General features: G+C 42.4%; 1 protein-coding gene across 3 annotated transcripts in view; it reads left to right on the forward strand.

The window, feature by feature from the left end:
- The window catches only part of PLEKHH1 (pleckstrin homology, MyTH4 and FERM domain containing H1), a 93,051-nt gene that overhangs the window by 32,149 nt on the left and 37,989 nt on the right, over window positions 1-22,913 (forward strand). For all 3 annotated transcript variants that reach the window (XM_054971205.1, XM_054971206.1, XM_054971207.1), the window contains 6 exons: window positions 4,933-5,861; window positions 12,511-12,589; window positions 14,006-14,097; window positions 15,497-15,647; window positions 20,766-20,908; window positions 21,496-21,606. In XM_054971205.1, the coding sequence (XP_054827180.1) occupies window positions 4,933-5,861; window positions 12,511-12,589; window positions 14,006-14,097; window positions 15,497-15,647; window positions 20,766-20,908; window positions 21,496-21,606 (1,505 nt within the window). The remainder of the gene's footprint in view (window positions 1-4,932; window positions 5,862-12,510; window positions 12,590-14,005; window positions 14,098-15,496; window positions 15,648-20,765; window positions 20,909-21,495; window positions 21,607-22,913) is intronic.

The following is a 22,913-nucleotide window of genomic DNA, read 5'->3' on the forward strand; positions in this document are numbered from 1 at the left end:
GCCACATTTATTTGTTTGTTTATTATATTTTTTTACCCGCCCTCCTCACAAGTGGGCTCAGAGCAAAGTACAACATTGATTAAAATACAACATAAAAACAATAATCACAGCATAAAACAGCAATCAATAAAACCATTCCAAAACAGGGCAGTCCTGCACTCCTGCCCATCAGCATACAAAAAGGGGAGGTAGTAACAGACTGATAGAATACTGTACCACTTTTCGGGGCAGCCAGCAGTGGACTCTCCATAACCCCTCATAGAGGGAGACCGGAGGAGGGCTCGGCAATGATGGACTAAAATTAGCCTCCATCATATGCCTGGCGGAACATCTCTGTCTTACAGGCCCCCCTAAATGATACAAGATCCTGGCAGGCCCAAGTGTCCTCAGACAGAGAGTTCCTCCAGGTTGGGGCCAAGGCCGAAAAGGCCCTGGCCCTGGCAGTGGCCAGCCAAGCCTCCCTAGGGCCAGGGACCACCAGTAGATGTTTTCCGGTTGAATGAAGCGCTCTCTGGGGCACATATGGGGAGAGACGGTCCCTTAGGTATGCTGATGCCAGTCTGCTTAGGGCATTATAGGTCAGAACCAACACCTTGAACCAGATCCAGAATTCTACTGGGAGCCAGTGAAGCTGCTACAAGATAGGTGTAATGTGTGTCCTACACGAAGCTCCAGTTAGGACACGTGCAGCAGTATTCTGGACCTGTTGAAGTCTCCAGATCCAGCCCAAGGGCAGCCCTGCATAGAGCAAGTTACAGTAGTCCAACCTGGAGGTGACCGTTGCATGGATCACTATTGAGAGGTAGGGCGCCAGTTGCTGGGCCTGCCGAAGGTGGTAAAAGGCTGCCCGAGCCACAGCCACGATCTGGCCCTCCATAGACAAGGAGGAGTCCAGATTCACGCCCAAACTCCTAACCGATGGAATGGGCACAAGTGATGCCCCCCAAAGGTCGCGAGAAGGATCCCCGCCTCTGACAGCCCATGGCCCAAGTACAGGACCTCCATCTTTGCAGGATTCAATTTCAGCCTGCTCTGTTCTACCCACCCAGACACAGCCTCCAGAGCTCTCAACCGGGTGTCGGGGCAGAATCAGGTTGGCCACCCATCAACAGATACAACTGGGTGTCATCTGCATATTGATGACAACCCAGTCCGAAACTCCACACCAACTGGGCGAGGGGGTGCATATAAAGATTGAACAACAGGGGAGAGAGTATCACCCCCTGTGGGAAGCCACACTCCAAAGGATGGCGTGCGGACAGTCTCTCCCCCAGCGCCACCCTCTGTCCCTGACTGTGGAGAAAAGAGACAAGCCACTGCAAGGCTGTCCCACAAATCCCCACATCGGCGAGGCAGTGGGCCAACAACTCATGGTCGACTGTGTTGAATGCTGCTGAAAGATCTAACGAGCAGCGCCGACCCGCCTCAATCCAGGTGCCTCCGGAGATTGTCCGTGAGGGCGACCAACACTATCTCAGTCCCATGGCCCGAATGGAACCTGGACTGGTGTGGGTCCAGGGCAGAGGTCTCTTCCGGGAACACCTGTAGCTGATCCCCACCACCCGTTCAATCACCTTTCCCAGGAATGGGAGGTTCGATACTGGGTGATAACTGGACAGGTCAGTGGGGTCCAAAGATGGTTTTCTCAAAAGAGACCTCACTACGGCTTCCTTTAGCACCCCACGGAGATGGAGACGGCGATGGGGAGCGATTTCGTCGATGGCTTTCAAGAGGTGGTCATGCCAGTCTCCCACCAGCTCATCCAATGAACCGCCAGGGGGCATCGGATCCCTCAGAGCATTCTGGAAGCCAATTGGATCCATAAGTCTCTGCGGGCAAGCATAAATCTGCTCACTGCCCATGTAGGAGGGGGCTGGCACACCCAGACGAGCCCTCAGGACATGGTGGTCCAACTATGGCACTGCTTTAATAGCATCCAGGTCCACGTGAATCCCTGCCCCAAAGATCAAATCCAGCATGTGGCCTGCTTGATACATAGGAGCTGAAACAAATTGGGAGAGTTCCAGTGCTGCCATGGAAGACACCAGGTCCGTAGCCTGAGAAGAGGCATCATCATGGATGTTGAAATCACCCAGGACCAACAGTCTAGGATGATCCAACGCCCGCCCTGATACCACCTCTAACAAGCTCAACTAGGTAGCTACTGGTGCGCTAGGCGGTCGGTACACCAAGTAGATAGCCAAACTCTCCTCAGCATCCCACACCAGACCAACACAATCAATACCGAGAATCTTTGGAGCAGGGAGTGTCCTGAAGGAGAAAGACTCTCGAATGAGTATTGCCAACCCACCCCCCTGACCATCCGTCCAGGACTGATGAAGGACCAAGAACGCTGGGGGAGCCAGCTCTTTCAAGGTGACCATCTCGCCCTCCCTCATGCAGGTCTCGGTCACGCACACCAGGTCCACTCCTTCTGCTGCAATGAAATCTTGTAGCATTTTGGTCTTATTATTAATGGACCTGGCGTTGCACAACATCAGTGCTGGAGGGAGGCTACACCTTCTAGCCCCACTACCAGCATACCTTGGGATGGAATGCAAGTTGGAAGGGCACTGAGCCCTACCATGTCTCCGCGACCTTCCTTTCCACCCTCGCGTCCCGCCACCATACCTCCCTTGACCCCAGAAGCACTGGGATCCCCAGCCCCACCCTGGTCTCCTCCCTTGTCTTGTCTGTTTTGCGCTCTTGCTGTTCTGTTGTTCTTTTAGAACAGTTCCCGTTGCTCAATGGGGAAGGATTAAGAGAGTTAAACATCCCTCATAAATTCACACTGCCACAAAGACAGGGAAAGGTTAAAATAAATTTAACAACAGGAGCTCAACTAACAGGAGCTCTGCAAACAAAGGACGCAGGAATAGTGGCTCTACCCTTTGTCTTGCTAAGTTCATGGCTGCAGTCTTCAAACTGCTTAGGACTGCTTCCTCCATTACGCTTTCCTATACTGAGGGTCAGTGCACATAACAGTGTAGGTTTCATCATGGTGGTGGTGAGCCAGGGGTCATGTGTTTCTCTACTATGCACAGGCATTGGAAGGCCACTATGTGAAAAAGCCTGCTTTGTCTATGATTCATCATGTTAGTAGTTAAATCTCTCCTGCAGGATGCTGCAAAATCAAATATTCTGATTTTCTCCAGAATATAATTAATATTTCAAATGCAAGGGAAATATCTTTACTAAATTGTTTCTTTATAATATCAAATTAGGCATAGTGGTGTCACACAGGCAAATAGCCTGGAGCATAGGAATGTCTATGTGTGGGTGTTAATTTGTGCTGCAAAACTCTCATTGTCATGTATTCATGCCTCTCTGTCCGCTAGGCTTTTGCTTTCTCTACAAGTGCAGGCATGCACCCTTCCAGTTGGAAGCTTTTTAAGCAGGTTGTCATCATCTGCTGTGAATGTTTACAGAATGAGACAGTTACTACAATAACCTGGTATTAAGTGTTCAGAGATGCCACCGATCAGACTGTTCAGAATAATACATTGACTTCCACACATAATTGTGTTAAATCAATCACTGATTCAATTCAGAGACTCCGGAATAGGTTTGTTTTTTGAAGAGGTTGTTGAACCAGGGCTTAACTCTGAAATGTGTCTTCTGTGCCAGTGCTCAGTTTTGGAATGTAATAATAAAGACAACATTAGCTTTGAACATTTGTGGCGATAAGTCCCTCCTCTCCAAAAGCCACAATCTCTCCCCCACAATACATACACAAGTAAGTGTGTTTAGAATTAACAGAAATTTCTTCTAAATAGAAGAACATGAACTTCAGACTGTCATTAGGAATCCAGAATCCTGAGGGCAGGTTAGGGTTTCCAGGTCCCCCAGGTGAGAAATCAGGGGATGGGGGTGGCAATGTGAGGATATCCCTTGCGTGTGCGCACTCCGATGCAGAAGTGCTCCAGAGTGCATGGGAGCATGCTGTGAGGTTCTTAGGCCTGTTCCTGTGCCTTTCTCCCCCATTGGCCTGGTAAGAAGTGGCAAAGGGCAGAGTCTGGTAGCAGACGATCCCCTGCCCTCACTGGTGGGCTAGTAAACCTAAGGCAGGTATATATTGAGTCTTGTCTAGAGGGGTAAGCTTTCCAGAAATTTTAAAGCCCAGATTAAAAAAACTTCCCCAAAAGTTTTTTTGGGGGGGTGATGGAAATTTTGGGAAGAAATAAATATATCAAACCTAACTATTTTTACTGATTGAACAACATCGAACACATCATTTACTATGTAAGTAACATATAACATTGTACTATTTGATATATTTATGGAATTTAAAGTAAGGATTAATGTAAAGGGGTATGTGAAACAATTTGAGCACTGAAAATGCTATCTAAATGCTAAGCATGATTTGGGCCATTTTTCAAGCAAGATAATATCTCTGCAAATTAAACCATGTATTTCTGTACATATGGAAAGGGTTAGTCTGCACATTGTCTTAAGAGTGTAAACTTTGAGCAGAAAGTCCACTATTCAAATCCCACCTTTGCTGGGTGCCCTAAGAATGCCATGCAGATAATGATTGTGATGACTGAAGTGCAGCATGTATATTGTGATGCAAGTATAGTGATCACTAATCACAAAGCCATGTGGCAGCCCATGACAGTGAGTAAGGAAGAACTGGGCCAAAGTCAGTTTTCAGCAAAGAAATCCTGACCAGTATTAGTTTGACCTCTAGCGGTTATATAGGATTTCCGTCCAATCACATGATGGAAAGTTCCTTTTAAAAATCAGGCAATAGTGCTACTTCAGGTGGTGTAATAACTGATGCCTCTGCTCCTGGATCCAAAAGCCAATGTTTTGATTTCCACAGAGCTTCGTGGATTATTACATAAATATATGGAATGAATGTTGCTTAAATAAGAGATTGAATAGCGGCCAACTGAAAAGCTCTGTTGTTTTTTTTTATCTCTATTGCAGATCTAAAAACTCAATCAAGTTGTAATGATCCGCTACCAAAAGACCTCCTATCACCCTTCCCTGAGAATTCAGACCAGGATTCCCAACTTCTTGCAGTGGGCATCAAAGAGGCTTATCGGGGAGTGTCTACCAAAGCTATAACAAGTGTGGTCTTCATGCATGACTCCTATGTGGGAGGCGAGACTGATGCCTCAGTGCCTTCCCAAAGCTCACTGAGACTTATCTCTAACTCCTCACTTGGCAAAAATTCTTCAGAGAAAGATTTTGTCTCCATGGCATCCCCAAGAATCTGCACAACATCACTAAACCACCAAACGGATACTGTGACATTTCATGGAGGTTTGACTTTACACTCTCCTCTGGAACAACTTCAAAAGTCAATCAGTGACTTGGGCAATATAGCATCTGTTCTGTACAGTCCGTCAGATGACTTAAGTGCCACAATCCATACTCATAGGTTAGATTTGTCCTCCAGGGAAATTACAAACGCTCCTACTTGTTCTGTCTCACCATCAGTTCCATCCCTGAAATTGTCAAAATCCATAACTTCAGTGCCCTCAAATTTCCCCAGGAGGGAAGGTGGCAGTATGACTCTCCCAAAAGCTCGGGCTCCAAGCAACCCAAGGGACAGTATCCTGCTAGCCAAGAGGCATTATAGCCAACCACAGTCAGGAGCAGACTGCTTTCATCATGTGGTGAACATAGAGATCAGCAAACTTCAGCCTATAAGAGCTCCCGAGCAATACCAGAGAGAACTAGAAGAGACAGATATTGATGAAGAGGTAGCAGAGAAAATGGAGATGGAGGACTGCCTAATGGAGGAGGGAGGAATGGTTGAGGAGGCTCCACAGAACCCTTGTTCAAGCGCCAGAGTAAGGGACTCAGGAGAAAAACCACCCACTCCTCCCTTGCACCGATTTCCATCTTGGGTAAGATATTCATGAGGATTCACTCTAAGTGGAGATGTAACATATATAGGGTTGCCAGGCCCTCTCAACCTCCCGGAGGAGGGGAGGAGACTGGCTTCTGGCACTTACCTCTGGTGTGTGTGTGTGTGTGGGGGGGTGCTCACGCTCCTGCAAGTGTGATGATGTCACTTGAGTGATATCATCACGCAGCCCCTGGGAGTGCGCCCACACTCTTCAGGGGCTTGGATTCAGGCTGCTGCGGAGCGCAGGAGCACTCCTGCCTTCCACAGCAGCCCAAATCGGTCTCGTTTTGGGCCCATTTTGGCACGGATTGGGTCAGTTTTGAGGTGCTGCAGAGCGTGGGAGCGCTCCTGTGCTCCACAGTGCCCGAAACGGGCCCATTTTGGCACAGATCGGGTAAAGAATGAACAAGGTATGAAGAATGAACAAGGCAACCTAAGAGGAAGAAAAGGACTTTATTTTTTTTGAAAAAATTTTATTGGGTTAGAATCCGTTATTTTTTCATTTACATTCAATTTTCCCCAAATTTTTCATTTCTAACCCCCTCCCTTTCCCCCCCTTTTGTTGACTTCCAACAGTTTTCCAACCCTTTGTCCCTTTTCCCTTACTTCTATTAAATTCCTCTATCTAAAACAAATATATATTCTCCATTATACTAAGCAGTACATCCTTAACTATTTTTCTTATTATATACCCAAACTGTAAGTCTTTGTTCCATCTTAGATAAACAATTTATCTCATTTTCCAATTTTAAATATTTCTATATATCATAAACCATAAAAAACTTACACATTTAAATCAAACAATTTGACTTATTCTCTCTATATTACTCATTCTGTCTTTTTATAATAATTCTATATAACTCTCATCACATAGTCAATCAATTTGACTCGTCTATACCTTCAGACATTCAGTTTGGTGCATTATACAAATCTTATCAAAGAAAGAAAATATTGTTGATTACTCAATCCTTATATTTAATCCTTATAATTAATTATTTTCTATCAATATTCTATTTGTTAACCTATATATCTATATATATGTCAATCTGTTAATCTAACTGCTTATAAATTCACATTTATCTCTTCTCCCCCCGGTAAAGTCACCCCCCTCTACATTTTATTATACTTCAGTAGTTCTCAAACTGCCACAGTTTTCCTCCCACCTCCCATTTCTTCTCCAGATATTGTTTCAGCTTCTCCCAATCTGTGTTAAACTGCCCTGAGTCCAGATTTCTCAGTTTTCTTGTCATCTTGTCCATTTCAGCCATGTACAGCAATTTGTAGATCCAATCTTCGATAGTTGGCACTTCTTGTACTTTCCATTTTTGCGCACACAAAAGTCTAGCTGCTGCCGTCATGTAAAATATCAGCGTCCTGTGATGGGCTGGAATTCCCTCCATTCCCAAGTTCAGTAGCAGGAGTTCTGGGTTCTTATTAATTTGAAATTGTAAAATTTCGCTCATTTCTCTTATTATTACCCCCCAGTACTGCCTGGCTACCTCACATGACCACCACATATGATAGAGGGAGCCCTCATGCTTCCTACATTTCCAGCATTTATTAGAAGTGTTCAAATTCCCTAGCGCAATCTTCTTTGGTGTCATGTACCAACGATAGATCATTTTGTAAATGTTCTCTTTGATATTTGTACATGTCGTTGTCTTCATTGTAGTCTTCCACAAGTATTCCCATGACTCCATTGTTATTTCTTTGTTAAAATTTATAGCCCATTTCACCATTTGTGTTTTAACTGTCTCATCCTCAGTATACCATTTCAACAGTACTTGGTATACCTTGGATATTCTTTTCTTATCCTCTTTAAGAAGGGTCTGCTCTAGTTCCGAATTCTCTGTTCGTATTCCTCCTTTTACAGAGTCCGAGTTATACAAATCTCTGATCTGTCTATACTGGAACCAATCGTAATTAGGTGATAGTTCCTCTTGCGTCTTTATTCTAAGTTTAGATGCTTCTACTTTAGTTATTTCTTTATATGTTAAACATTGTCGTTCATCATCAACAGCTCTCGGGTCTATCACCTCATATGGAACCACCCACCAAGGAGTTCCTTCTTGTAGATAAATTCTGTACTTCTTCCAGATTGTATATAGACTTCTCGGTACAAAATGGTGCAGGAACATCGAGTTGACCTTTACTTTGTCATGCCATAAGTATGCGTGCCATCCAAATATTTTTTGTATCCCTCTAGGGCTAATAGTTTCTTGTTCTTTAATGTCATCCACTCTTTCAGCCAAACTAGGCAGATTGCATCATGGTAAAGTCTCAGGTTGGGCAGTTGCATTCCGCCTCTTTCCTTTGCATCTTGTAAAACTTTCATTTTCACTCGAGGCTTCTTGTCTGCCCATACAAAGTCTGATATTTTCCTCTGCCATTTTTCAAATTGTTTAGAGTCTCTGATGATTGGTATTGTCTGTAGCAAAAACATCACTCTTGGTAACACATTCATTTTAACTGCTGCAATCCTACCCAACCATGACAGATTAAGCCTATTCCATTTAATCAAGTCTCTCTCAATCTGAGTCCATAGTTTTTCATAATTGTTCTTAAATAAATCTATATTCTTTGCAGTCAGTTCAATTCCCAAATATTTCACCTTACTTGTTACTTCACAATCCGTTGTTTCCGTTAACAGTTGTTGTTTCTGCTTAGTCATATTTTTGCATAGTATCTTTGACTTCTTTTTGTTGATATAGAAACCTGCCAAGTCTCCAAACTCCTTGATCTTATCTATCACTTTTGGCATGTTCTCCAATGGGTCCTCTACGATTAACATTATATCATCCGCGAATGCTCTGACCTTGTATGAATAGTCCTTTATTTTTATTCCTCGGATTTCCTCATCTTGTCGTATTTGTATCATCAGGATCTCCAATACTAAAATGAACAACAGTGGAGACAACGGGCAACCTTGTCTTGTTCCTTTACTTATAATCAGTTTCTTAGTCAATTCATCGTTCACCACAATTGCTGCAGTCTGGTCTCTGTAGATTTCCTTAATTGCTCTGATGAATCTTTCTCCTAATTGTAGCTTTTCCATAGTGGCAAACATAAAGTCCCAGTTTAAATTGTCAAATGCCTTTTCAGCGTCAACAAAGAAGAAACCAACCTCTTTATCACAACGCTTATCATAATATTCAATAGCATCAATCACTGTCCTTAAATTGTCTCTTATTTGTCTGTCTGGCAAAAAGCCTGCTTGCTCCTCCTCTATAACTTCCGAAAGCCACCCCTTCAGTCTCTCCACCAGTATCTTCGCAAAAATTTTATAGTCATTGTTGAGTAACGATATAGGTCTGTAATTTTTCACATTAGTCAAATCTTGGCCCTCTTTTGGGATCAATGATATGTTCGCTTCAGACCAAGTGTCTGGAATCCTTTGATCCCTTAGAACTCCATTGATCACCTCCTTTAGGAATGGTGCCAGCTCATTGGCCATAGTCTTGTAAAATTTAGCTGTAAGTCCATCTGGCCCTGGCGCCTTTCCTAGATTTGCAGATTGTATTGCCATACTTATTTCCTCATCCGTTACTTCACTATTCAGTTTACTTCTCCAAGCGTCCGAGATTTCTGGTAGCGTCATTTTCTCCAGATATGACGCTATTGAGTCTTTATTTACTTCTTTCTTGTTGTACAGTTTAGCGTAGAATTTATAAAAGGCTCTACTAATGGTAGTCTGTTCCAAATACATTTTGTCATCTTCACAAATTTTGTTTATTGTTTTCTTTTCCCTCCTCTTCTTCAGTTGCCATGCCAGGTACTTCCCAGGTTTATTTGCACCCTCAAACGCTTTCTGATTCAGCCTTTTGAGGTTCCACTCCAATTCTTTATTACTCATTGCTGTTAGCTGTTCTTGCAATATTTTAATTTCCTGATATACTTTCTTTTTCCCTGGTCTCTTTTTTAACTGTATTTCCTTAGCTTTTATTTTCTCCTCAATCTCTTGTCTCTTCTCCTCTTTCTTCTTTCTTGCTCTACCATTTAAGTCCATTAGTATGCCCCTTATAACCGCCTTGTAAGCATCCCAAACTTTATCAGTTGGTACTTCTTTATTCACGTTGTATTGTATGAAAAACTTTGTCTCTCTTCTCAATATTTCCATATTCTCTTTTTCCTGTAGCAAGTCCTCATTTATTCTCCATGCTTTCCTTTTTCTCCTTTTCCCTAATTTCCACATAATTGGGTTATGATCTGATCCTACCATCGGCATTATTTCTACATCTTTAGTCCATAACGCCAAATCTTTTGAGGCCCAGATCATGTCAATTCTTGATAATGTGGAGTGCCTTGCAGAATAAAAAGTAAACTGTCTGCTTTTAGGATATTCTCTCCTCCATACATCTTCAAGAGTCTCTTGTTGAGTCAGCTCAAAAAAGAGCTTTGGTAATAGTCCTCTTTTCTTTTGTGCCATTGTAGTCTTTTTATCCAGTTCCAAGTCTGTCACTCCATTGAAGTCTCCAGCAAGAATTAACTGATCATATGAAAGATCGTCTAAATGCTTCCTCAAATCCTCAAAGAAGCTCTCTTTTGCACCATTAGGTGCGTAAATTCCGACTACCAACACTCTCTTTAGGTTCCAAGTACATTCCACTGCTACAAATCTGGCTTCCACATCTTTCATTATGAATTTTGGTTGTAGCTCCTCTTTTACATACAACACCACTCCTCTTTTTTTCTTACTTGAGGCCGCTACAAAGTCCTTGCCCAATTTTCCCAGTTTTAAATATTTTACATCCTGTTTTCGAATATGAGTCTCTTGCAAACAAACAATATCACATTTTTGTTTTAGTAGCCAGTGAAAAATATTTTTTCTCTTATTCGGTGAATTTAGTCCATTTACATTCCAAGATAATACTTTACACTCCATATTCATAATCTTGTTGGTAAGTCTTTTTCATTGTCCCTTATAAATCGCTCCATCTCCCGCTCAGATCTGATACGTTTTTTGGCACCTCCAAATTCAAAGGACAAACCCTCTGGGAGCTCCCATCTGTACCTGATTTTCATGTCCTTCAACATCTGGATTAGCGCTTTATATTTTTTCCGATCTAGTAACACTGATCTGGGTAGTTCCTTCATTATAATGATTGCCTTGCCATCGATCTCCAATGGATCTTGAAACTGTTTAGTCACAATCTTCTCTTTCATATTTCTTGTTGTAAATTGTACAATCACATCTCTTGGTACTTTCCTCTGGGTTGCAATTCTCGAGTTCACACGATATGCCACATCCAGGATAGCCACAACATCCTCCTCCTCCTTCCCCAGGTATTCAGCTAACACCTCCGTCATCTGCTCTTGCGCTGTCTTTCCTTCCATTTCCGGCAGGCCGCGAAATCTCAGCTGCTTCTCCATATGTCTACTTTCCGCAACCGCCATCCTTCCTCTCATCAGCCTCATCTCTGTTTGTTGCGTATCTGCTAAGTTCTCCATCGCTCCTTCTACTGTTTTAACTCTCTGCTGCGTCCCTTGTAATTCACTTTGTATTGTTTCCATACCTTTCTTCACTTCTGACAGCTCCGATTTTACTTCTGACAGCTCCGATTTTACTGTCTGTTTAACCTCTTTGATCAGCTCCAATTTCATGTCTTTAAATTCTTTAATCACCTCCAAAAGTTTTTTATCCAGGTTTTCTATTGCCGATTGCCACTCTTTCTTCGACATCGTGGGGCTTGCTTTGGCTCGCTCCCACGAGTCCGCTCTCTTCCTTAACTCCGTGGCGTTAAATTTAGTACCTTTTTTATTTCAAATGTCCCGGTCTTCTTGCATAAATTAATTTTAAAGGGTCCAAAATGTCGGGCGTCTTTTCTCTATGGTCTCTCTATGATTTTGTAATCCAATATGGCCTACTTCCTTTTCCGCTGAGGCCGCGACCCTTCCCCTCTCAAAGATGGCGATTCCCTTCTTCCTGCCCTCCAGCAAGGGCCGCTTCTCTCCAGCCGCTCTATTGTTATTACGCACTTCCTGTCTCCCGTCTTCCCACAGCAGATCTCGCGATGGTGTCTTTTTCTCACAGCTCCAAAGCCACAGGTATTCAAAACAATAGTCCGATTTCTTTAATAACTTCTTTAAACTTAGTCTCTTTTCAAATACAACTCCTGCCGAAGCTTCCCCTCCTTTTTACTAGTCTGTTGCAGTTTAAAAGTCTACTTTTTTTTCTCTCTGTTTTTATCAATCTGTCCCGTATCGGAAGATAGTGATCTTTACCTTCCCTTCACTTTCCTCGGGTTGTAATCGCTGTTTCGATTTCAAGTTCTCCTTTCCACTTCTTCCCCCAATCGAAGCTTGGGTATGTAGGTCTTATGCCAGCCGAATTGGCCCCAAAACTGCCGCAGAGATTGTAGCCGACCCGTCGCAAGGTGGGACCTCAAGGATCGGGAGGGGACCCGTTACACAGAGCCCCCCCTCGTCCGAGATCTAACTCACCCTAGGGTCTTGAGCGTTCTTTGCCTGCTATCCGCCTGAGAGCAGTCGGCCGCGGGCTATTTTCACCCCGCCGGCCGCTTAAAACGGCAGTCCGGTCAGCTCCGCAAATGGAGCTGCGTTAGACCTCCATGAATCCCAAACCGGAAGTCAAAAGGACTTTATTTTTGATTTGTCTTTTCCTGTGATATTTTTTGCTCTTTTTTTAGGAGAGCCGTATCTATGCAGTAGCTGAATTTGGCATGAGACTGTCAGAAATGGCTCTGAGGAATGACTCTTCTAGCCAGAGTAAGTACAACTTCACCCACTATTGTACAGCTGCTCTCTCCATTTGGGCATTTAAATGCTTCTGTTGCTAAATGTACTACAGGTTGGATTAAAGCACATTTGGTACCATTAAAGTGCCAGCTGGGACCAGCTGATGCCATTTGCACCAAGTCACTCTTTGGTTCTGCCTTTTCTCCATTCTCCACCCCAGTGAATGCCTCGCCCACTGGATTGAGCACACTTTAGGGAGGCTGGTGCTACCTCCCAAGACCTTTCAAACAAGGAAAGGTCTCCTCTTACAGTGTCATCCTAAGCAGAGTTACACGCTTTCAAGTCACTCTTCGCGCAAAGCCCTCTGAAGGTGTCATCCTGCAAACAAACTAAAATCAACAATTGCTTCTTCACACACATTCTCTGGTTGGGGTGTGTTTGTGGCTTCTATATTGTGGAACAGTCTATTTGAGTTTATTAGGAAGGCCCTCACATTGCTATCATTTGTGCAAAACATGCCAAATAGAATTGTTCAGGAGAGCTTTCTTGTAGAAGGAGCAAAGCTGCGATGTAATGCTCCAGCTCAGGAGGTAACTTTTATTTGGAGTAAAGTCTATCCTGAAGTTATGTTGCCTTAAAGAGATATGTTTGGATGAATTGTTCTGTTTTTCCCTATTCTACAATGCCAAACCAACTATATTATTTTGTCTTATTAAGAATCTGTTAGATTCTTGTAATCTGCTTACTGATTGACTAAAAGTTTTTTATCATACCTGTATTCCACCCTGGGCCCAGTGAGAAAGATGGACTATAAACAACAACAACAACAACAACAATAATTTGATGATGATGATGTCATCCATTGAAGTCAACTGGAATAGAAGGATATTACTCTGCTTAGGCTACATTGCTAAGGGCACTTTCCTGGGAGTGAGCTGCATTGAGTAACAGGACCCCAAGTACTGTTTCCATAGCTAATCCTCAACTTCAATGATGAATGCCCCTTTCCTAATAACTTTATGTTCACTCATTGAGTTTTTTCAGGTTCTTCTGTGCATCCTCACATTGGTACTGCCGACAGAGAAACTTACTAACTTTGTTAGAGCTCCGATAGGGGTTGCTGCTCTCCAGTCATGTAGCCCAACCGTTTTTCCCACCTAAAATGGGGTACATGACCTAGGAGGAGCGACCCCCCCTAAGCTGCCACGAACCCAAGCAGCTACCATTAGAGAGTTCACAGTGGAGCAGGAGGGAGGGATGTGTGTCTGCACAGAAGAACTCGCTGAACAATAGTTACAGATATGTACAACTCTGTTTTCCTGTTGCCACATGAGTGTTCAGCCCCTCCCCCCACATCCACTTAGCTAACTTGTAATTCTTCCATTAAAATATTTTCATTCGTTTTTATTTTCTCTCTCTCTCTTTTAAACATAAAACAATTCTCAGCTTCAAATTCCCCAACTTATTCATCCTGTGGGCCATTTACCTGCCTCATTTACAGAAATGTTACAGTGCCTGTCTACACCATGCTAAAAGGGGTAAGGAACTATTTCACATTTCTCTCTTAAGAGAAAATTGGGAAGGGTGGGCAAGACTGAAAATTGCAGTCGAGTGTGAGATTATTTGAATTTAAATTTGGACTGCCAGCAAAGAGCTACATTTGGGAACCAGTCTATTCAAAGAAGAAAGAGAAATTAAGCAAAGTTTTGTTGCTCTGAAAGCAATATATATATATATAGCATTGTTCTAGGAGCCAGAAGCAAGAGGGTATGGGGCTTCACTGAATATTTTGGTATGATAAGCTTTTGTAGAGAGAAAGAAATAAGATGAAGAATACATATAAATCCCAGAGCTCAGGTGGAGGCTGGATTAAGGCATTTTATGAAGAACAGCACTACTGTGAGGCAGGCTGCTGCCTAGAAAAGTGGAATAGATGTAGGGCTGCCAACCTCCAAATGGGGCCTTGAAATCTCCCAGTAATTACGACTGATTTCCAGAGTACAGAGATCAATTCTGGAGAAAATGGCTGCTATGGAGGGAAGACTTTATGGCATTATACCCTGCTGAGACCCCACCCCCTCCCCAAACCCAGCCCTCCCCAGGCTCCACCCTCAACTCTCCAGTAATTTCCCAACCCAGAGCTGGCAGCTCTAACTAGGAGGTAATTGGGCAGAAAATATTGGACAGCTGCCCCAAGTTTTGCCCTTCCTTGAAATATAATGCATACGTGCCAACCTCTAGCAGAGCTATCAGGGAGTTGTATTCCTGGACAAGATGTCCTGAACCTTGTTATGGTATACAGTGAGGCCTATGGCCTCTTTTCCTTTTCTATAGAGAATTTCTGCCAGCTCTGTCTCACTAGACCAGAGGCAAAACTGCACCAAAGTGGTGGAGGGTTGCATATGTAGTGCTTTATTGCAACAGAGTGGCACCATCCTATACTTTGCGCTTGATTTGTTACAAATAAGGTTGCCAGGTTCAGGATGGGAAATACCAGGAGATTTGGGAAATACCAGGGTGGAGCCTGAGGAGGGTGGGGGTCTGGGGAAGGGGCTAGAGCTCAGCAGATTATTATGCCATAGAGTCCCATCACAAGTAGAATTAGTACAATCAAGACATTCCAGGTTCATGATCCATCAGAGTGCACACTTACAATACATGCCAGTATTAGAGATTTTTCTGTGGCACGTATGGACAAATGAGCCATTTTACAAAAAATAGCACTGGTTGCAGTTGTAATGTCTGGAGCACAAGCAAAATGAATTGGAATCCCCAGGAGAATGGGATGAGTTTACCAATATAGGGCTTACCAGTTTTTGGTATAGGGCAGAGTTGGCAAAATATAACGTTTTTGCAGCTTCCTCATGGCTTGTTCAGTGCAATTAAATTGGATGTCTGCCTTTCCTTTTATGCTGACCTCAGTGGCTTGTTTTCTAGAAAGCAACTCAGATCAGCAACGTTCCTTTCTTAGACGAGTCCTCCTGCTCTGATGATGACTGCAGCTCCCATGTTAGTCTTAGGGCTTCCAGTGCAGGATCTGAGCCCAGGAAAACAAGCGTCCCCGGCAGTCCTCGTGCAGTGAAACGAGGTAAGGTGGAAGAAGAACAGTTATTGTTTTCTGAATTACTGAGAGAAGATGTTTGAAGTGTTTCAAACGCTAGGTTGAATCCAACCAGCTTATCCACTGCTGAGAAAGGAAGGAGAGAGTTCCTTTTGACCACCGAAGAGGCTATGCTGAGAATCGTAGAACCTGCATGGACAAAAGGCATGTAGGGCAATGACTGTAAAAAGAAGAGGAATTGGACAAAATTGATAAAAAGGCTGGTGGGATCCAACATATTTAGTCTACATCAGTCTAAACTGTTCTGAGAGGCAGAGTTAGGCAAAGCTATCTTGAAATGTTGAAGTTTAGTTCAGCTTGGGAAATCAGCTTTCATCTGGTACTAATGAAGACGCAGCTACTTAGAATATGTAGAATGAGCATAGCATGATAAATGTCAGTGAAATCCTTCAGTGATTCTAGGTGATCATAGTTTCTCAGACACTAGGAAAATAAACAGTTCAGATTGGATTTACACCAGAGAAAAGTCCCCATTCTTGCCATTGCAATCTGATTATTTTGTTCAGAGTGTTCAGATCATATCAGGTTGTCATGCCACACCTGTCGGACCAGGGAACCTGTGCCTTCCTGTCAGGTTTTGCAATTGGTAGTAAATTGCAGATAGGGCAATTTTTGTCTCCCTGGCTGGATTTTACAACCCCTTTCCCTTGCCCAGAGATTTTGCCTGTTCCAAGGGTTTTCTAGTCTGACAGAAAGGAAACATGTTGCCAAAATGTTCAACCTTTTTCCTGTAGCCTCCCTTCACAAAAGGATTGCAAAAGCCACTACAGACAAACTGCTAGAATTTGCAGCATTTTGCCTGTTTTCCCTCCCATTGTCCAGAGTTGCAAAATCCAGCAAGAGCAGAAGGGACTTTTCTCCTAAATATATTTATCTTGTGTCTAGTCTTGTTTTTTAAAGCTAATCCCTACTCAAGGTTAATTCAGCCATAGGTTTATATTGTAATCTATAAACAGAGGTCTGCAGTCTTCTGTTCATAAATATAGTCCCAAAGTGGTTTGTGTGTGCATTAATAATATCCACATTTCACTTAATAACTAGAATGCAGTGCAGCCTCCTATTTGCACTTTGTAAAAGTTTCCGCCCATGCAAAACCACCGCAAAGATGAGATGTATGTGGCAATAGGACCCAAACTTGGCATTTAATTATATCTAATTTTTATACAGTTATTGTTTCCATATAAGGTAATAACGACTCTTGATTCTGCTTATATTAAACAGATAAATGCTTTAAGAAATGGCTTCAGACACAAAATTAACAGTGCAATCCTACGTGGGGGGTTGAACATACTTAGGAAGCCAGTGTGAGCCCCCATGATGGTGTGTGAGCCCCCATGATGGTGTATCTGCCCACTATGCCAGTGTAAACCCGATTTACTGCAAGTCGATGGGCATTCATGCCTCCCACCATATCCAATGGGCCTTCAAGCCTTTCCTATTGTTTCCAGAGAGCATTCTGGAAGAGCATTCTGGAGAGCATTCATTTCAACCCCCCCCCCTTCCACATACCTGTTTTTAAGGAGCTGCTTCCTTAGGGAGGCAGACTTTAGGGTCTGATCTTTAGTGCCAGGGGCTGCGGGTGTGACCCTTGCCAAGTCCCCTTGCCTTTCTCGTCTTACTTTTGTGGGAGGGGTGCTTATTTCTCAGAGTGGCACTGTGTGGGGGGAGGAATTTGTGAGCAAGTGGTGCTTCAGCTGCCAGTATGGCCCTTGTCAGAGATGGGGGCTGGTTGAGCAGATGGGCAGGAGCCCTGTCTGCACCTTCAGTATAACTCCTCCATCCCATAGGGCAAGGCTCCACTTGAGCCATGCCCCATGGCAAGCGCCTGTGTGGGGATAGGGCAAGCCTGATTGCAGGGGTCTTTCTGCCTGATGCACACAATCTCTGTAGAAAGGAGAGAAAAAAACTCACAGGAGTCACAGAATATATAAGCAATGTGAATATATAATCAAAACGAATTATTTAGTGCATATGCTACTTAATTTTATAATTCATATAAGAACAGTTCAATAAAAATAGTCCAGGACTTCCACCGTGTGTGTGTATATTCTTTTGCCACGGCGTTCAGAAGAATCTTCGCAAAGACTTCTTATGTGAAGAAACTGGTCCCAACAAAATTATATATATTTTTTTATATTTAGCCACGCCCAATCTGGGCCCGGCTAAATACAGATTTCGTCCCCTTCTTCAGGGGCGTGGTACACAACTGTAACGAAAAACAATCTCATATTACATTTCAAAATATCTCCACAACAATGATTTATACAATATCCAAAGGGCACTAACCACGTTTCAAGGTATCACCGCAAAAGTGATTTATACAACATCCACAAACTGACCTGTTCCATTCATTATACTTCAATATCAGAAAGCAAAGACGCGTATAATCACAGCACCTGGATGGCGGCAGTTGTATCTTCTCCTGCGCATCGTCTAATTGCCCATGCAGGACTTAAGTACCATCCTCAATATGCTCTACTTACTTTAAAGAAACATATCTAATTAAAGAAAACAAGTCAGTGAGAGCTCAGTATTGAGGCCATTTGGTCTAATTGACTGTAGAGTGACAATCCAATACACCTCCCTTTTTAATATACTGTTTTGATTTGCCTGTCCCTTTGTTAAAACCTCAAGTACCGAAACTTTAAAAGAGGTCTCATCATGTTGATGCTCAATGAAGTGGGAAACTAAAGGTGCCTCCATTACTTTGTCTAATTCTAGACATATGTTCTAGTATCCTCGTTTTTAAGGGTCTTAGTGTGCAGCCAACATAAAACAAAGCACAAGGACATTCAATCAAATATATAACGCCTGGTGTATAGCATGATGCAAAATGTTTAACCAGTATCTTACGATCCTTAACCGAGATCTCCCTCCCCTCCTGTAACAACTTACATATGGTGCAACGTCCACATTTATAGTTACCAAGGGGCAGTAATGATTGTCGTGGGGCAGAGCGCATATTAGCATGTATCAGATCATCCTTTAGGCTCTTTGATCTACGGAGTCCGCAGAGTGGTCTTCTTTCACAGCCTTCGATGTCTTGAACTAAATCCCAGTGATGGTTAACAATTCTCTTTATTTGGTTCGTTAAGGGTGTGTAGTCCAAAGCCCATCGAATTCTCAAATCCGACTGTCCTGGACGAGTCTGAAAAAGTTCAGCTCTATCTGTACTTCTAGCTCTGGACAATGCTTTGGAAATAATTTGAGATGGATAATTCCTATTATGAAAGGCTTGTCCCAGTTGCCTACTATCCCTTTCAAAGTCAGCCACCGTAGTGGAATTTCTTTTAATACGTAAGAATTGACCATAAGGGATGTTTTCTCTAAGATGTCGAGGATGATATGAACTAAATTCCAAATAAATTCCAAATTTCGATCTGTTTCTTTCGTGTAAGTTCTAACTTTAACCTTGTGGGAGGAGTCTCTGTAAGTAATAACATCATCGTTCTTATTACAACTACTTGATCTGGTGCTAGAGAAGAATTATTTTTGTTTTGAGGATCAATTTTTCTTTCAAAAGAAAGGTGTAGCAATGGGTTCCTCTGTGGCACCATGTATCGCAAATTTGTTTATGGCCCGTTGGGAGAGGCTCAACATTGTAAATGATAGTAATCCTTTTAGGAATAACATCCGCTTCTTCCGTAGATACCTTGATGATAATTTTGGCCCAGATTGGGCGTGGCTAAATATAAAAAAAATATATATAATTTTGTTGGGACCAGTTTCTTCACATAAGAAGTCTTTGCGAAGATTCTTCTGAACGCCGTGGCAAAAGAATATACACACACACAGTGGAAGTCCTGGACTATTTTTATTGAACTGTTCTTATATGAATTATAAAATTAAGTAGCATATGCACTAAATAATTCGTTTTGATTATATATTCACATTGCTTATATATTCTGTGGCTCCTGTGAGTTTTTTTCTCTCCTTTCCACATAGCTTTGTACGGGAGCAGCCTTCTTTCTTTCCACAATCTCTGTAGGGCAGGGGAGTAGCATTGGCAGCTGGCAAACACGGCCCAGGGCACGGAGTTTCTACATCTTTCCCTGCCACTCATAGTGCTGTCAACTGCAGCCACCCTGCAATTGGTGGATTCAGCTGGCGTTGCCAGGACAACTAGAGAGCATTCTCTCCTGGCTGTGCCTGGCCGAGCTTGCCACGCAAGTGTTGCATGCTTGCAAAAGTCCTTTGGGAGAGAACAAGTGGCAACAGGTTTCCGTGGGCACCTGCATGATGGCAGGGAATTGAGGCTTAGGATTGCGCTGTAAAAGTACCAGCTCGGTCTTGATACATGGATACAGAAAGTTCATTCAGTACTGTACTGAATATTTTTAATTTTAATAGGTCAAACTCTCACTGATGAACAGCTGAGGAAGAGAGATTTTGGATCAGGTGTCGGTTGCCTAGACACAATTGATACTTGTCTCAGGCAATCAATGCCCAAATTTTTTTCATTTTGCTACTTTGGACATACTAAGCTAAATTAGACCTGAGATGTAGGTTGGTGTGAAGCAAGTTCCCTCATGTATATACATGCATTTTTGCTTGCAACATTAAAGTGATGTCTTGTATGTGAAAAAATTACCATCAAAATAATTTCATTTTCACTTGATGTTGCAAGCAAAACAAGTATTCTGTTTTCTGGGAGGGCTTACAAAGTGGTTGTGTTTACTAACTTAACAACAACAACAGCGTACTTATATAGCACTCTTCTAGACAGATTAGTGCCCCACTCAGAGTGGTGAACAAAGTCAGTGTTATTATTATCCCCACAATACAGCTGAGGACCTGGGTTTACCAAAGGTCACCTGCTGAGCTTATGGAAGTAGTGGAATTCAAACCAGCACACTGCTGATTTGCAGCCCTACCACTTAACCACTATGCTACATCAGCTCTTGCTTAATTTTAACATACTGTTCCTAAATGGAAGCATTTATTCAGCTAGAAGTCACTGAATGCTTGAGTTATCAAAAGAAACACTGAGTGATATACAGGCATGAGTGAATCTGAACAGCATCAGTGTATGAAGTTAGGATTTCCAATGTATAAGTTGTTTTCCACTGTCCTTTTCATTTGCAGCAGGAGTCTCGGTATCCTCGCTGAGCTCAGAGGGTGATTATGCCATCCCCCCTGATGCCTATTCCTTGGATGGAGACTATTCTGAACCAGAACACAAACTGCAACGAACATCCTCTTATTCCACTGATGCTGGAGTCTACAGTGTAAGCTATGACTCCTCTCCTCAAAATCTCCAATGTGGGCTGGAATTAAATATAAGAAATTTAGTATTTGTTGCGTGAAAAAAAATATAAATACCTTTCCAGTGCTTGTCAGAAACCAGCAAATTCTGCATCCACATAAAGCAGAAATTGACATTTTAAAAATCCCTGGTTGATTTATTGACATGTCTATATCATTTGAGTCTTGATGTGGGAAGGAATGTCTCTTTGTCTGGTTGCAGAGCCATTATTGGCCTTGTACAATTCCTACACATCCTGTTCTTTAGCTGTTAGCAATGTTTTTGTCCAGATTTTGAAGAGAATTTGGGAACATAGTAGGTAATGGAGTAAAGTAGAACTTGAGTGACCTATTGCTGGCTGATGTGTGACTAACTACTTAACTTTGCCTGCCTATTTTTCTCTTTTGGATGGAGTGATGGTCATAATTCCCACTCAACAGCAAGGGCAAAGACTATGGGTATCTGTCAATCATATTACCTCGAGCATAATCTTAAGCCTACTCACCATAGATTTTCTGGATATGAACATGGCCCTTGTACAAGATAATTTGCTTGTTTTGTGTCCCATAGGAACCCATGGAGAAATCTGGCTATTTGCTCAAAATGAGCAATCAGGAGAAGACATGGAAGAGACGGTGGTTTGTTTTGAAAAATGGACAGCTCATGTACTATAAATCCCCAGTGAGTTCCTAGTAATTTACTCATGCTGGAGATGAAAGAGGGAATGAATCATGCTTTGTTTAGCCAAACATTCTATTAATTCAACCTTGTAAAATAAAATGCATCTGAACATACTAAAGCTAGAGGGAGGGCGGCATGGTATAGCCCGATCTTGTCAGATCTTGGAAGCTAAGCAGGGTAAATACTTTGATGGGTGACCCACCAAGGAAGACTCTGCAGAGAAGTCACTGGCAAATCACCTCTGCTTCTCATTTGCCTTGTCATCCCTTTGCTGGGGTCACTATAAGTTAATTGCAACTTGACAGCACAAACACACACTAAAGCCGTCTCCCATACTGCCCTGCTGATATGCTCCTTCATGATCTTGAGTGATGAGACAGCAGCTACCAGATGAATCCTTTGTATTTGAAACTGAAAGGAGAAAAGAAGCTTTTGACTAGTTAATTCTATGCTAGCAATAGAATCTCCCATGTGTGTGTGTATTTATTTATTTGCTTCATAGCCTGCATTTCTCACTGAGACTCAAAGCTGATTGCACATTATAAAACAACACAATCTAATAGCATGAGACATCTAATAAGTAATGCAATAATATGAGGATTGCAAATTAGAAACAATGCAAAAAAGTATCAGATATGTTTTGCAGATCCATTTTCTGCATTATTTGATGTAAGTAGGCAACAATGTAGTAAAACCAGGATAATACGTACCATTAAAATGGCATAGACTACAGTCCAATTCTTTTTTAAAAACTGCCCTCTGTAGAATGATAGAAGTGTGGGAACCTTTGTTTTTTGTTTTTTTTTTAAAAAACCACTTTATTTTCAGAACTTTAATATTTTTATAATTGCATGTTAACAATGAGGACTAATATATATAAGCATTACAGTAGATAAATTTTTAACAACATCAAGGATAAAGCTACATAAATGATCAAACATGACATAAATAAAATAGTAGAACAAGTGTAGTTTTTAAAGAGTTGCGAGAATACTATAAATGAATGGATCAGAAATTTGTGTTTGGTCTTGGGCTGTCATGTAGTGTGGGAATCTTCTTGACCTCCTCAGGCAGGCTATTCCACAAGTTGGAAGCCACAAGTAAGAATGCATGTATATGGCAGCTTTGGACCGTACCTATTTGCAGAGTGAGTTCTTTGAAAGCTTTGCTCAGATATGTGAAGCTGCCACAGTGGAGCATAGCAAGAGAGATGTTCCTGCAGATATGACAGTCCAAGGCCATGAAGGTTTTGTATACGATTACACCTTAAACTGAACTGGAAAAAAATGCATACGTCCTGTCTATTT

The sequence above is a fragment of the Eublepharis macularius genome, chromosome 2, assembly GCF_028583425.1.
Source record: "Eublepharis macularius isolate TG4126 chromosome 2, MPM_Emac_v1.0, whole genome shotgun sequence".
Taxonomy (NCBI): domain Eukaryota; kingdom Metazoa; phylum Chordata; class Lepidosauria; order Squamata; family Eublepharidae; genus Eublepharis; species Eublepharis macularius.